The 15491-nt window shown below is 36.9% G+C and overlaps 1 protein-coding gene across 1 annotated transcript in view; it reads left to right on the top strand.

Annotated features, from left to right (window-relative positions):
- Positions 1-7501: 7501 nt before the first annotated feature.
- Positions 7502-15491, top strand: part of LYPLAL1 (lysophospholipase like 1) — a 40132-nt gene continuing 32142 nt past the window's right edge. Inside the window, exons 1-2 of the mRNA XM_003265086.4 lie at positions 7502-7639; positions 12909-13008. Of these exons, the coding sequence (XP_003265134.1) occupies positions 7549-7639; positions 12909-13008 (191 nt within the window). The 5' untranslated portion in view covers positions 7502-7548. The remainder of the gene's footprint in view (positions 7640-12908; positions 13009-15491) is intronic.

Here is a 15491-nt window from a genome sequence, read left to right as displayed (position 1 = left end):
GACACTCATTGAGATATAAGTTATACGTACTCTATCTTGTAAATTTAGACTTTGGGATATAAATTATACTTTCCTAAAATGAGGCATTCCCATCAAAATGACATTATTTGCTTTTGTTTCCATGCTTAGATTTGCATAATTAACCTAAAGAATAGTATTTTCTAAATAGGATTACTACACCTTAAGGGTGTACAAGACAGTTCTTTGGGCATGTGGAAAGAAAATATTAGAATTTGTTTATATTTTACTTTTCTTCCCTGTTTTACATTTCTACTTTTTTCTATGTTCAGTATGCACATAATGCATTACTACAATAGTGCATTCATATAATTTATAAATAAAAATACACATTTATAAGAGATGTTCTAAAAACTTTTTACTGATAGGTATATATAATAGACAAATTTCTGAGACCACCACCATAAAAGTTAATTATTTTTACTATACCAACTAAACTGGACAGTTGTAGCTAGCACCAAGTAAATAGTACTGCTTTGATTTAGTTGAGGACATAAAGCACAGGACCTCTCATAAGCTTTGCCTTGTTGGGAATTGGAACGGACCTGTGGCCATTAATTTTATGTGCTTCTGCCCTCAAAAGCATAAAAGTATGAGGCAGGTGAGTCACACTCTGAGATCCACCGATTTCAAGGGGTCTACTCATTAGCTTTGGTGGGTTCACAAACCCTCTAATGGGCATTCAGAGTACTCTGTGTGAGTGTGTGTGTGTGTGTGTGGTGTATATTGGTTTCCCTTTCATTTGAGAGAGTCTGTAACTTTAAGGAAAATCTTAAATGAGACTATAAATACCCCCTGCCATTGTCACCATCAGTTTAATTGCCTTGCCATAGTACAGAGTCTCTTCTTCATTGGCTGACTGACCTCGGTACTCCAATCACACATGCCACACTTTAAGCTACCAGCCTTCCTGTATTATGGCTCTTTCGTTTCCTTGTCTTTTATGACCTAGTTATTTCTTGCTCAGGGTCATGTTCTAGCTTTGCTTGGTCCTCACTACAAGATTTGACATTTGGCTTTGTAATTTTCAAAAATTTTGCTTCCCACACTAAGCTGAAAACCAGTCCTAATATTGTGATCCTGACCCTGGCCTTGGCTGGTTTTCTCCAAGAGGTGGCCTGTCACCTGTGTACCTCTGGTTACTGCTTACATGCCAGAGTAACAAGTAGATGCCAGAGGAGTGTAGCGCTTCCCTCTTTGTTCATCCTTCCTGTTCAAAATATAACTCAATTAAAAGCATAATTTAACTCCAACAAGTAATATCTGAGACACTGTTTTAGGTATTTCAGGAGGATACAAAGAAATAAAACAGTTCTTGCTATTAAGGCAACTACAATTTAGTAGTTCACAGGGCTAGCCATGCAGGAAAAGTACTCAAACCTAGGTTTTCCTACCTCAAATCCATCGCACTTTCTACCACAGCTCAATGACGATTTTGTTTATAATTATTTTGAAATTGTGTATGTGTTTTCAGGTTTGCAAGAGTGTCTAATAAAGATATTTGTTTTCACTTATATTATTTTATTTTGTTAACCCCTGTGAAGGAAAACTAAATAAATGCATATGAATGAAAATACATAATGAATGACAAACTAACATTTTGAATAATCACTGCTTTAAACTTCTCTTGTCATTTGCATCCTTTTTCTATTGTGATAAAAAGCACATAATGTAAAATTATCTTAACCATTTTTAAGTGTACAGTTCACTAGTGTTAAGTATATTCACATTGTTATGAAACAAATCTCCTGAACTTTGTCATCTTGCAGATCTGAAAATTTATATCCATTAAACTACTAATCCCCTTTTCCTCCTCTCTCCGGCTCCCGGTAACCACCATTATACTTTTTTTTCCTATGAATTTGACTACTTCAGATATTTCATATAAGGGAAAGCATACAGTATTCGTCTTTTTGTGACTGCTTTATTCAACTTAACATAATGTCCTCAAGATTCATCCATGTTGTAGCATGTGATAGGATGTTTTTCCTTTTTAAGGCTGAATAATATTCCATTACATGCATGTATAATATTTTATTTATCCATTTATCCGTTGATGGACATTTGGGTTGCTTCCACCTCTTGGTTATTGTGAATAGCACAGCTATGAGCATGAGTGTACAAATACATCTTTGAGCCCCTGCTTTCAATACTTTAGGGTATATACACTTGCATCCATTTTTAACCTACACAAAGAATATCTGCTCTTGAAGACTGACATTTTGCCATCAATCTATAAGAAAGTAAATTCTTTGGAAATATGATATGACAAAATAATTGTATTAATTTGCCTTTCAAATATAAACTAAGGTAGATTTTTCAAAGCTTCTTGATTTTCTTCATATATAGTTATAACAAAAGAAAGTCCATTGTCATACCTTGATGCCAATTATACATACATAGAAAATATTCATAAATATATATACACAGAGAAATATGTACATACACAGACACATCCTGAAAATAGTCTACTTCAGAATAAAGTGCACTTCTATTTTTCAAATTGCAAAAATTGACTTTATATTTTCTAATTATCTTTTTTTAAAGGTCTTTTAAACTTTTTTTCCTGGCTTTTAAAAGTAATCACAGAAAGAGTAGGACGAGATTAAGGTTGCTAAACTCAGCCATACAAGGAGGAAGGAGAATCACACGTGCTGATCTTTCTCACACTACTAACTAAAAGTTTATGTAGTGCAATTAAGAGTTTTGAACCATTATTTTATAAGTAGAGTTAAACATCAGAGGTATATTCATAAATGAGTGGCACATGTCACATACTTAAATTCTTTCAGGATCTCAGAATCATAGAACCTGGGGCTTCTCCATCAAGTCCTGCTCCCTTATTTCACAATTGGAGAAACGTGTCCAATGAGACTAAATGGCCTGTCTAATGTTACATAGCTTGTCATCCCCAAAGCTGGAACAGGAACTCCTATCTTTTCATTACTTCAACATTTTTTATATCTATCTATCTAATCTTCTCTTAAATGAATGTAGCAAAATACAGTAGATATTCTGACTGCATTTATAAGGAAATTACTCTTTCGGCTTTTCTTTTCTTTGTAATAGATGTACGCAATGCAGTGACTTCCCCTCGTCTCATGGTAGGATTTGAACTTCCCTGCCCTCAAGGGCCCAAAACCTGATTAGGAGTTGCTGTTGATTCTTGCCCTGGATTTTAAAAGCCTCAAAATTTGTTATAGAAGAAAAAAGTAACAGGTTCTAGAGTACAGAGACAAATACGAAGATTGCAGGAGGGATTCCTGAGACTCATATAAGCACTGAGTGGAAGTTGAATAAGAAGTGTTTCCAGAGGGTAACTTAGGAATTTGAGAACTGGCCATGAGAGGTGTTCAAATGGAAGAAGACCCATTTCTCAGAAAAGAGGAGACAAATGGCAATGCAAAGAACATTGTTCTGGTGTCCAAGCATAAACACTGACCCTGTAGCCTGCACCCAAGGGAGGAAAGTTCACTGTCCTCCTCTAGGGCCTACACACTGCTTTGTTGTGTATCACGTTGACTGTTAATAATCCAGCAGAGTAATCACTATCCATTCTCCAAGGCTGCATTTGCTCTGTGTTTGAGGAGCTCATGTATTCCCCTACCCCTACTGCCAATGCCATCTCACAATGCCCCAGGTGACCCATCTGCTCTAAAAAGAGAATGAGACCATGCACATCTAGTAGTAAGGTGAAGTAGAGGAAAGACCCATATCTGTATCTGGAAAGACTGGAATGAAAAAGATTAAGGTCTGCAGAACTGAGGCAATGGTTACGTTAAAGTTTATAATCTCATTTTTAAAAAGTATAGTTTTGCTGTTTTGTAAGAATTCAAGACCTTTGTTTCCACTTTTTCTTTCATGAATGGACAGGGGGAATATATAAAAGAAATCATTTTGTTTATCTATGACAAAATGTTAAATTACCTAAAGCTGAAGCATTTTGTGCAATGTGTATATATTGTTTATATATATATGTGTGTGTGTGTTATAGATATGTGTGTGTGTTTGTGTGTGTGTTTCTCTCTCTCTCTCTGAATGATGCAACAGATGAAAACTAACCAATAGAGAGGGTATGGTTTGATGCTTAAGAATGAGCCAAACAACAAATGGGTAACTGTGTACTGTCTTCATGACTAATGCAACTTCATTTAACTGTTATCATTTGAAAATACCAAGTATACTAATCTTGTTCATTGTTTTTGTTTCTTTTTTGAGACAGTCTTGCTCTGTCACCCAGGCTGGAGTTCAGTGGTGAGATCTTGGCTCACAGCAACCTCTGCCTCGGGGTTCAATCAATTATTGTGTCTCAGCCACTGGAGTAGCTGGAATTACAGGCATGCGTCACGATGCTCAGCTAAGTTTTTTTTGTATTTTTAGTATAGATGGGGTTTTGCCATGTTGGCCAGGCTGGTCTCAAACTCCTGGCCTGAAGTGAACCGCCTGTCTTGGCCTCCCAAAGTGCTGGGATTACAGTGAGCCACTGCACCCAGGCAAACTATACCAATCTTAATGGCTGAACTTTCAATTGTTTTTCTGTTTTGAAAACCAAGTGTGGCCTAAAGCATTTCTCAACACACTGAAGAACAGTAAACTAAACTCAGACTTTGCCATTTATATCGTTAGATCCTAATTGATATTGAAACCCTGCAAAACAGGAGAACTTTTTCTCTTTCATTTTGTTTACTTGCTTTTTTAAGTTTAGAACTGAAGTTACCAAAAGGAGGTGCATATAGATTGGCAGAAAGCAAATGAGTAGCAGCAAAAAATAATTAGGAGCTATATAAAGAGTAAAAGAATGTATGAATAGGAATCTTCCAGTGATAATATTCCTCCACCTTCAATAGGGCAAAAGATCCACCACAAAAGAAGCAAATAGTCATCCTGAAACTTAATTACATTTCAAAGTAGTACAGTAACATGAAAGGAACAAAACATTTTTGTTCAACAGTTTGCCTACCAGATGGGATCTCTAAATATAGGTAATCTAAAACCTTTGCTTGTCCTATAAACAAATAAAGATGAAAGGAATAGCAACAATAGCTAAGCATTTAAATCAGTGGAAATAAAATAACACTTTGGTTAAGTCTGGAAGAATCTGGCTCATTCTAATAATGAATCTGGGAAGGCTGGAGTTCTCGGTGAAATTCAGAATACAGAAGGTTGCTTCTGGTATTTACCACCTGCTTATCTACCTGTTTAAACTGGTAGAATAGTTGGAAGAACAAATCAGGAACTAATAGCAGGAGACTTGGGAAAAACTAAAGAAGCACAGGAACACCTAATAAATAGAAACTCTGAAGGACCACAATACAAATTCCAGACTTTTATTTTTGAAATAAGAGTTGGGACATGCCCTTGCTTTATTTCTGCGCACTCATGTGTAAATATAGGTAATAGTTAAGAACCTATGCTCTGGAGTCAAGCCCAGCATGTGAATCCAGGTTCTACAATTGACTGGCACTATGACTTTGAGCCAGGTTCCTTACCTCTTTGAGCCTGATTGACAAAAGCAGATAGTAATAATACTGAGTTTTACTGGAATTAATTTATGACAGTTTTTGGCACCTAGTGAATCCCATGAATATTAGTTGCTTATTATTATTAATAATCATTACTCTTAAATAATTATATTTTGATTTTTTGCTGTCTCAAAAGCATGGGGTGGTGTACAGTAAGATTTTCAGGTAGTAAATGGGGTTCTAAGTGTAGAACTTAAAGCCTTCCATGTATATCTCCAAGTGATCTTTCCTAGTAGCACTGCCCTCTTCTCACCTGGCTAGGGAAGGTTATCTAGAACTTATATGGGGGAAGGCAGGTCAAAAGACAGAGGTATTTTTTTTTAAGAATTGGCTATCAGAGCTCAGCCTACCCTAGTTTGTCCTCCTCAGGGACTTCACTTATACAACTCTCTGCTGCAGATCTATGGGCTTTGGAGAAATGACTCAGAATTTCTTTTTGATTTGGTTAACTAATGGCATGTAGGACCATTCTGGTTGACGGTATTGGTCTTAACATAACACCGTGATAGCTTAGAGCTGATTTTGGCAACTAACGTTTGATAGTAAACAGTTTAGTTACCTGGAAGTAGGGTGATTACCTGGAACAAATAAAAGATAAGTTGTAATTGCTAAAATGTAATGCAGACTACAATGAATGGAAGGCCAGTGTTTAATGGTACTTAAGCTTTTACTGGGTTATTTTGTTGAATTTTACATGAGGCAAAAGCAACCTGCTGGGGCCACTGCCTTCAGCATTAAAAGATACCTATGTTTTGGCCTTTATAGAGGAAATAATTCCATTTTTTAGTATTTTTAAAATTATGGTAAAATACACATAAAATTTACTAAGTGTACAGTTCACTGGTAGTTATTAACAATGTTGTACAATCAACATCACTGTCCATTTTTAAAAATGTTTCACTATCTAAGCAGAAACTCTTGTACTCATTATAACAACAACCTCCCAACTCCCTCTTCTCTTAGCCCCTGGTAACCTCTATTTTACTTTCTGTCCCTATGCATTTGCCAATTCTAGATAGCTCATGTAAGTGGAATCATACAATTATTTGTCCTTTTGTGTCTGGCTTATTTTACTTGGCATAATGTTTTCAAGGTTCACCCATGTTGTGGCATGTATCCGAATCACATTCTTTTTACAGGCTGAATAATACTCCATTCCAATATGTACATAGCACATTTTGTTTATCTCTCCATTTGTAGATGAACATTTGAGTTGTTTCCACCTTTTGGTACTTGTGAATAATGCTGCTATAGAACACTGAAGTACATGTATTTGTTTGAGTCCTTGCTTTCATCTCTTTTGGGTATATACCTAGGAGCAGAACTGCTGGATCCCATGCTAAGTCAATGTTTAACTTGTTGAGGAACCACCAAATTATTTCTATTGCCGCAACATCATTTTACATTCCCATCAGCTATGCACAAGGTTTCTAATTTCTACACACCTTCACCAATACTTATTTTCTGTTTTTTTGATAAGAGCCATTCTAATGGGTATATAAAGCAGAATCTCATTAAATTAGATTTGTTTTGTAAACTATTAACAGACACGAAGAGAACTTATTATTATATGCTTCGCTTACCCTGTATATCAAGAGCTGCAAACATCCTGTGCGAGTCCCAAAGTGAAAGGTAAAATATGGTTCTATCTATTAAATTTTAAACATAGTAACACTAATATTTCTCCAAATAAGGTAATCTTGAGTTTTGGGATTGCATTTACAATGCCTACAGCAAATGCTCAGGATATAAACATATCCATTAGTCATTACAGAAGTCCATACGAGGCTGACACACGTAGAATACCATTATTAGCAAAACTAAACTCGGTACAGTTACAGTTGCCTCAGACTTGACCCCAAACTACTGAAAGCTCCTCAGAGAGCGGGCCAGCCGCGCTGCGCATGCGCGCTCCCGGGCGTGCTCCCGCGCGTGCCTGCGTATTTGCGTGCGCGGCCCCGCGCGGCAACGCAGGGGCGGAGTCGCATGACTGGCAGTGGTATCAGCGATGGCGGCTGCGTCGGGGTCGGTTCTGCGGCGCTGTATCGTGTCGCCGGCTGGGAGGCATAGCGCCTCTCTGATCTTCCTGCATGGCTCAGGTGGATTTCAATTTTACGTCCTGGTTTTTTGCAGCTCAGGAAACATCCTCCCCTCGGTTATCCCAGTGTTGCCCAAGTGGAGGTGTCGCCGGGCCCAAATAGGTACCAGTGGGTGGCTCCCCCGTCGCCAGCCCCGGCTGTGGATGCACGGGCAGCGCCACCTGCCCCCAGCCTCCCCAGTTAGTCTTCCTCTTTCTGTCGAGCGGTCACTGGCCCACCACCCTCGCTTTGGGGTCTTGTGTCCCGCCGCTCAGCCAGCCCTCCATCCCCACAACATTCTCTCCAGTGCAATCGTTAGCACCTCCCCATTCCTCGCCCCAAGTTTAAACAGAGCAAGTTAGTCAGGTAAGTCTTCTGCTAGAGGGAAATTATTTAGTGTTTTTCATTATCAGCTACTAGTGATTTTTCAGTCGTAATTGCCCATTGCTTTCTCCAGGCTCCCATACTAATGTAGACAATTGAGATTCACAGTTAACTTAGATACTGTTTACAGATTATCGCTTTTCTGTAAGCCACTGTGCCATGCCTGGAGTGCTTTCTCTCTCTTTCCTTTTTCCCGCTTCTCTTTCCTTCCTTTCCCTTACCCGCCTGTGTCATTAAACTTCCAAGATAGACTACAGGGGCAGGAGCCCCAGGGGCAGGTATCTTCCACTGCCTGCCCTTAGTAATGTGTACTGAATGCTCTATCGTTTCTTAACACTCATCTGTAATCACTTTTGCCTGTCTTCCCCACTGGATTGTGAGCTTCCCACTGGATTATGAGAGTAAGGGCTCTTGTGTCAACCTTTGCACCCCCCAGTGCTTGGCCCAGGGTAAGCTCTCAGGAAATGTTTTTTAAAGAAATGAGATGCAGCCGGTGTCCTCAGGGGGCCTACCTAAAGTTAAAAACAAAAACAATCCAATTAGTTTGAGTCAGCAGTGCATGGAAGATCACAAGACGGTGCATGGTTTCCTGCCAAGTGAATTGTAAGAGAAAAAAATGTGGTTAGGCATTATTAAGGCATTTGGAAGATGAAAAGCTTGTCAGACTTTTCGAAGAAAGTGGTCTTTGAGCCGAGACGGGTAGGCATAAAAGGGACGGTGATTGGAAGAGAATTGGAAAGGAGTACTGGGCAGAGACCTGGAAAAGGGCAACTGTGGGAGGTATTCTCTTTATTTTGAAAATGAGGCCAGACAGGTTCAGCAGCTTGGCCAAGGTCTCTTAGCTGTTACTGTGAGTAGTGGCGGATTTGGGATTGGAACCCAAAGCTCTCCGACCTCAAACTCAGGGCTTTGGTGGAGTAAGGTGAAAAAGCTTGAACTAGGATGTATTGTTTTGGAGATAGGGAAGAAGAGGGCCTATAGTGTTTAAAGAGAAAGACTTGGCATATATTTAGAGGGTGAAGTGTGCAAGATGACAGCGGTACTTAATAGCTAGGAGACTGGTAGTACTATTTAGGGCTCCAAGAATGTTCATTTATAAGTACCCAGAAATTCCACAACACTGTACCTTTTCTCATAATCAATTCTCATTATCTTTAGGAAGAACTCCTAGACTATGTTCTTTTTTTCCCTGGACCTCTTTGCTTAAAATAACTATCCTTTTCTTAAATTTCACATTACATTTTTATAACCTGTAAGGGTATGTCTCTAAAATTTTCATAACCTATAAGGGTATGTCTCTAAAATTCAGAGTCATGTATGTATTTTTTCCTTCGTACTTTGAACCAAGAATTTATTCAAAGAATTCTGCCAAGTATGCGAGTATAATGTGATTCCTATATATTTAAATCTCCATTGAAGTAAAGAAAACCTTACTGGGAGTAGGTCTTTATCATCTTTATCATTGGGAGTAGGTCTGTATCATTCAGTAGGTCTTTAGCAGCTAATGATTTTACATTAAACTTTAATATATGTGTTTATGTTATAGGAGATGTTTGGTTTCTGCTTAATTAGAGTATGGGCAAACCAATTCTAACAGTTTTATCACACTCAGTTTTACCATACTATTAACCAGTTTTAACAGTTTTACTATGGAATAAGGTACTAGCTTTTTAAAGAGTAGACATTGTGAATGGATAGATGTTGTTTTGCAGCTTCATTCTTACTCTTTGAGGCTGAAAAAAATGTTATTAAAGACAGATCTTGTTTTTTCAAATAAAAAGCCTTAACAGCTTGAGATTTTCTTCTAGGAGATAGCAGCCATAGGAGAACATACGGGAGTGTAAATTATATGTAGCCAATTTAATTTGAGCCTTTTCGATTAATAAAGTACTAAAGATGGACCTTCTTTTAAGATGATAAAAATAAATGATAGGTTAGTGAGTTTTGTTCAGTCTCTCATAGCAGATTAATTCACTCCTATTTGCTCCCATAGGACACTGGTTCTTTTTTCAATGGTAGTCAGTCATACTTGTAATTATGTAACTTAATGTCTGTATTCCACACTAAGCTAGTAGGTCCACAAAGCCCAAATCATGTGTCTTGTTTATGGCTTTCTTCTTGTGTAGTGAGGCTTACTTCTTGTAAGTCTTACTTACAAGAAGTAAGACTTCTTGTGTAGTCATGTCAGCAAGTTGACTGAGTGGCTTCTTGGTAAAGTCACCCGTAAGCTCAAGCTCTATGTCGCTCAATGTAATGGACATTTTCAGTATTCCTCTTACATGAACTGTCATCTGCATTCAGCTTTCTTCTCAAAAAACTCTCCTGGTTCTTTTTCTGTCTTGATTTGCTCCTTCTGGTTTCTTTTGCGCTCATCTTCCTCTACCTGGCCATTAATGATGGGGTTTCTCTAAATTTGGTCCAAGGTCTTTTCACTCTACATTTTTCTCCCTAGGCTAATCACAGAAGTCTCCTAGAGATACCCATTTGTGTCACTGATGTATAGGTAAAAATAGAATCTTTGAATTTCTGTGGAGATTCATAGATTCTGTTTTTGAGCTCTAGACAAGTTTATCAAACTGCCTGATAGACATTCATTCATGAATCCATTCATTCAAGAAATATATCACAGCCTCCATGTGTAAGGCACTGTTCTGTGCTCTGATCATACAGCAATGAACAAAACAAATTACTGCTGTCATGGAGCTTACGTTCTAATGAAGTAAATAAATACTATAGTAGAAGGTAGTAAGTTTTATGGAAACAAGGAAAGCAGGATAAGGGGATGCTTCCATGGATGAGAAGTTGAAACAGTGTTACAATTTTTAAAAAGTAGTCAGGTTATGCCTCACTGCAAAGATGACAGAAGATGAAACTTTACAGCTAGACTTAGACTTGGATTTAAAGCCAAGTCGGAGGCCCCGGGGTAGGTTCCTTGACATGTTCAAGGAACAGCAGTAAGGCTAGTGTGCCTGGAGTGAGAAGAATAGGAAGGGATATCCAAGAGGGTACTGGCATCCAGGTAGTGTAGGGCAGGGGTTGGCAAACTTTCTGCAAAAAGTTAGGTAAGCATTTTAGCTTTTGTGGGCCATGTAAGGTCTCTTCCCCATATTTTTGCCTTCTCTCTTTAAGAAAGGAGTCTTTAATAATGTAAAACTCATTCTTAGCTTATCCTCCTTAAGGACCCTAGGCTGAATTTTGTCCTTCCCTCTAGCTGTCCATAGTTGCTCAATCAACCCATGGTATAAGACCTTGTATGCATTACAAAGAGGCACCTCACACTCAACTTGTGTATGCCTGTTGCTTATGTTTCCTGTCTAGGCAGGTGTCTAGTATTATTGTTCACCCAGTTACTCTGGCCAAAAGCCTGTTAGTCATCCATGAAACCTTTCACTGTTGACCCTTTATAACAAATCCGTTGCCAATCTTTATTAATTTTACCACCTAAATTTCTCTATTATCTGTTTCTACCTACATCATCACTGTAGTCTAAGCATGAACAGTAGTTTCCTAACTGATCTCTGTACATCTACTTTTGCTCTCTTTCAATTGTGTCTTCACACAGCTTCCAGATTGATCCTTTAGAATCATGCCAACCTTTCTGTCAGAAATATTCATGGCTTCTCCATGAACAGATTTGTCAGGTTCCTACAGTTTCTCTGGTCTCATTTTATAGACACTGCTCTTTTCATTCTCTGCTTTTCAGTTCTTACATGTCATACTGCTCCCTCTTGTCCAGAATCTTGGCACCTGCCCTTTCCTCGGCCTGGGATACTTTTTTCTTCTGCCCTGCACTTCTCACCATCGTGTAGACTTTAGTTCAAATCATTCAGCAACTATCCATGGATACCCAGTTTTTGTCAGTCCTGTTCTAGGCACTATGTGAACAAATAACTCAGATAAAATACATAGTAAACTTCATCCTGCAGAGTTTATAGGCTAGCGCATTTATTCATGAACTCCATAACCCAGTCAGTTGTGAATATAATAAATCCTTGCAACACCAAGTGTCTCATCTTTGAAGCAGTTACATTTGCCTTTCACATTTATTTGTGTGATTTTTTGACTAATTTCTGTTTTTCACAATATGCTACAGACTCCATAAGAATAGGGACTCTATTCCTCCCTCACCCTGCCATCATTGCCTCTAGCAGTGAACACAGTGCTTGACACATTAATAGGGATTCAATAGGCAGTTTTTGAACTGATACCTTAATGAGTTAATTGATTAAAAAATTAAAGTTGTGACCTCTTAATTTCCTCCTCAGGACTCCGTAAGATGGACTTATATTTCCTTCCATTTTTTCTGTAAATACATATACATTAATATTTGTATGACTTTTTATTACTTACCAGCTTTGGAGTAGATAATTATTCTTTTAGGTCGTGTAAACATGTTGTCAAAATTAAATTATGATTTCTTCAAGTTAAAAATAAAATTACACTGAATAGACATTTTGGACTTTTTTTTAACCAAGAAAATTATATTAGGTTCTTCTAACTACAGAAGTTTAACAATCACTTTAGGAATTTATTACTATTGAAAATAAGATAAGAAATGACTATTAAAAGTCACATATATAAATACAGAAATAATATTTTTTTTAGAAAAATCTATTTATTCCTGTACTACCCACTAAATAAATTAGGTAACTTAAAACTTAAGCTTAAACAAGATCTTCAGAGTAATCAATGGTGAAGCTAGGAGTAAAATAATCAAAATTATTGCTAGTTATTGAGACCTAGTTAGTTAATTCATATTAGTCAGTTTCTATATGGTTATTATGATGTATGGAGCTTTTTTAAATCCCTTATTCCATCCTCTGTGTGACGTAAAAGTTTTAGACTGCTTTGAAATGCATTGTATTACTAAAATATTTATTTTAATCTAGATTTTTTTATTCATCAGGTGATTCTGGACAAGGATTAAGAATGTGGATCAAGCAGGTTTTAAATCAAGATTTAACATTCCAACACATAAAAATTATTTACCCAACAGCTCCTCCCAGGTATGCAGTGATTTATCTCACTTGTCAGTATAACTCTGTGGCATAAAATATACATAAAGAGATGTGCCAGCTAGGTGTTCTTTAAGCTTAATTTTGTATTTAAGATACTTTAAATTAGAGTACTTTGTCCCCAGAATGTATTCTTTATTGCAGTTACACTGTTGGACCAAGTTTTGCCAGGTGAGTAATTTATTCCCTTTCTGTAAAGCATTCCCTAAAGCTCTGAATTTAAACTGTGTCCCAAGCATGGCTTATGTAACTCTGCTTCCTCTTGCCCTGCAGATTGCTCAACTTTCATACTTCTTCTCTACATTCACCCCAAAAGGAAACTTAATAACTCCAACAAGTATAATCTTTCTAATAATTTAGTTAAGCCAGAGTTCATAATCTCTGGGAAAGTGTTTTATGGCATTCTTTCCACATTTAAAAGGATTATTAAGAAACAATGTTATGCTTTTTTAATCAGTAAACCAGAATAGGAAGATGGAATTGACTACTTCATAAATATTTAGGTTATATAACCTGTAGGTGTGTGCAAAAAATTCACAGTAATAAAACTGCTATAGTTTTGAGGCCAAACTGCTCTTTGTAAATATTAAATTAACATCTGCATAGTCTTTTATTTGGAACACATGCCGTATATCAGGGATTGGGATTTTTTTTTTTTTTGGTTAAGTGAAATGATGTGTGGAGCTACGCCCCAATCTGATTTTTCTCATAATCTGTTCTTGATTTTTTTTTTTTTTTTTTTTTTTTTTTAGACAGAGTCTCACTCTGTTGCCTAGGCTGGAGTGCAGTGGTGCAGTCTTGGCCCACTGCAGCCTTTGCCTCCCGAGTTCAAAGGATTCTCCTGCCTCAGCCTCCTGAATAGCTGAGAATACAGGTGTGTGACACCACGCCCAGCTAATTTTAAAGACAAGGTTTTGCCATGTTGGCTAGGCTGGTCTGGAACTGTTGACCTGAGGTGATCCACTCACCTCGGCCTCCCAAAAAGTGCTGGAATTATAGGCATGAGGCACTGTGCCTGGCCTGTTTTTGATTTTTTTTCTTATCAGGCATACTATGCAAATGCCTTGCTTTATATTTCCATTAACTTAGTATTAAGGAGAAATGAAACCAGAACTTCAAGGACGTTTTTATATGTACTAATAAGAATTTACTTACTTTAATTGATAGAATTGAAAAAGGGAGAACAAAATGATAATGTAAGACTGAAGACTCAAAGGAGTTATTATTTAAATGTAATTTTAATAGAGTTTGAAAGTTTGGTAATGTAGTTAAAAGACCGAATCACCAGTGGTTATTTTTGTGCTATAAATTGCATGTCTTTGAAAATGTTAAAAAAGCTTGTTGTTACTGATTTTTAGGATAGCTGAAGTTGGAAGGAAGAAACATAGTGGTATTTCTGCAGGGATGAAAGATAAGTTCATTTCTGCCTAAATATAAATACAATTGTCTGATTAATCATAAGACCACTGAAAACCTTATTCTAGGAATTAATATTTTTTATCTTAAGAATTTCATGTCATTATCAATTGTGATAGGAATTCTAGACAGTATTTCTCAAACTTTTGGCCAGAGATATTTCAGAAAATCCAAAAATCTCCATGTGCGCTAAGCATTATTTGTGGGCGCTGTTGTGATTTAGTAAAATATGAAATCATTGGACCAGCTTCATAGTAACTTTTTGTTACAGTTTTATAATCAATAGCTATTTGAACAGATCATCAAACGTTTTAGACCATACTCACCAATAGAAATGTAATATGAGCTACATATAAATTTAACTTTTCTTGATACCACATTATAAAAATAAATACATAAAATTAATTTTAATAATATATTTAACCCAGTATATTCAAAATATTCAACATGTAATCGGTATAAAATTATTAAAGTGATATTTTGTATTTTTCACACTAAATTTTTGAAAATTGGCATGTTTTGCATGTACGACACATCTTCTGATGCTAACTAATTACACTTAAATTAAATAATAGTAAAAATTAGGTTCCTCAGGTTGCACTGGCTACATTTACATGCTACATAACCTTACGTGGTTAGGGGCTGCCATTTTCTACAGCTTAGTTTTAGAACTTAAAGAAGAGGAGTTCCCATATACAATATATTGGGAGCCACTGTTCTAGATCAAGTCATCATTTTTACTTATGCATACTATACTCATTGGTTTGCTCAAGTTTTCACTTATTAGTAGCAAAACATAGATTTCCAACACATTACTTTAAATATTAAATTATTTAATTGCAATAGAAAATGAAACTGGCATAAACAAATTTGAGAACAAACATAGTTGACTCTTGGTAAGCATAAAAAGCATAAGGCTCAATTTGTGGGAGCAAAAGTGTGAGGGTGTGCAAGAATGAAGCCTCTTGATCTGGACCATTTGGTCTTCCATGGGCGTTAGATATAGGAACACATGGCTTTGGTTAATACTATGAGGCAGTTCAGTGGAGGTCAGTTAA

Source organism: Nomascus leucogenys, chromosome 5 (genome assembly GCF_006542625.1).
Source record: "Nomascus leucogenys isolate Asia chromosome 5, Asia_NLE_v1, whole genome shotgun sequence".
Taxonomy (NCBI): domain Eukaryota; kingdom Metazoa; phylum Chordata; class Mammalia; order Primates; family Hylobatidae; genus Nomascus; species Nomascus leucogenys.
The sequence above is the reverse complement of the archived record's forward strand: the minus strand, read 5'-3'. Positions and strand labels throughout refer to the sequence as shown.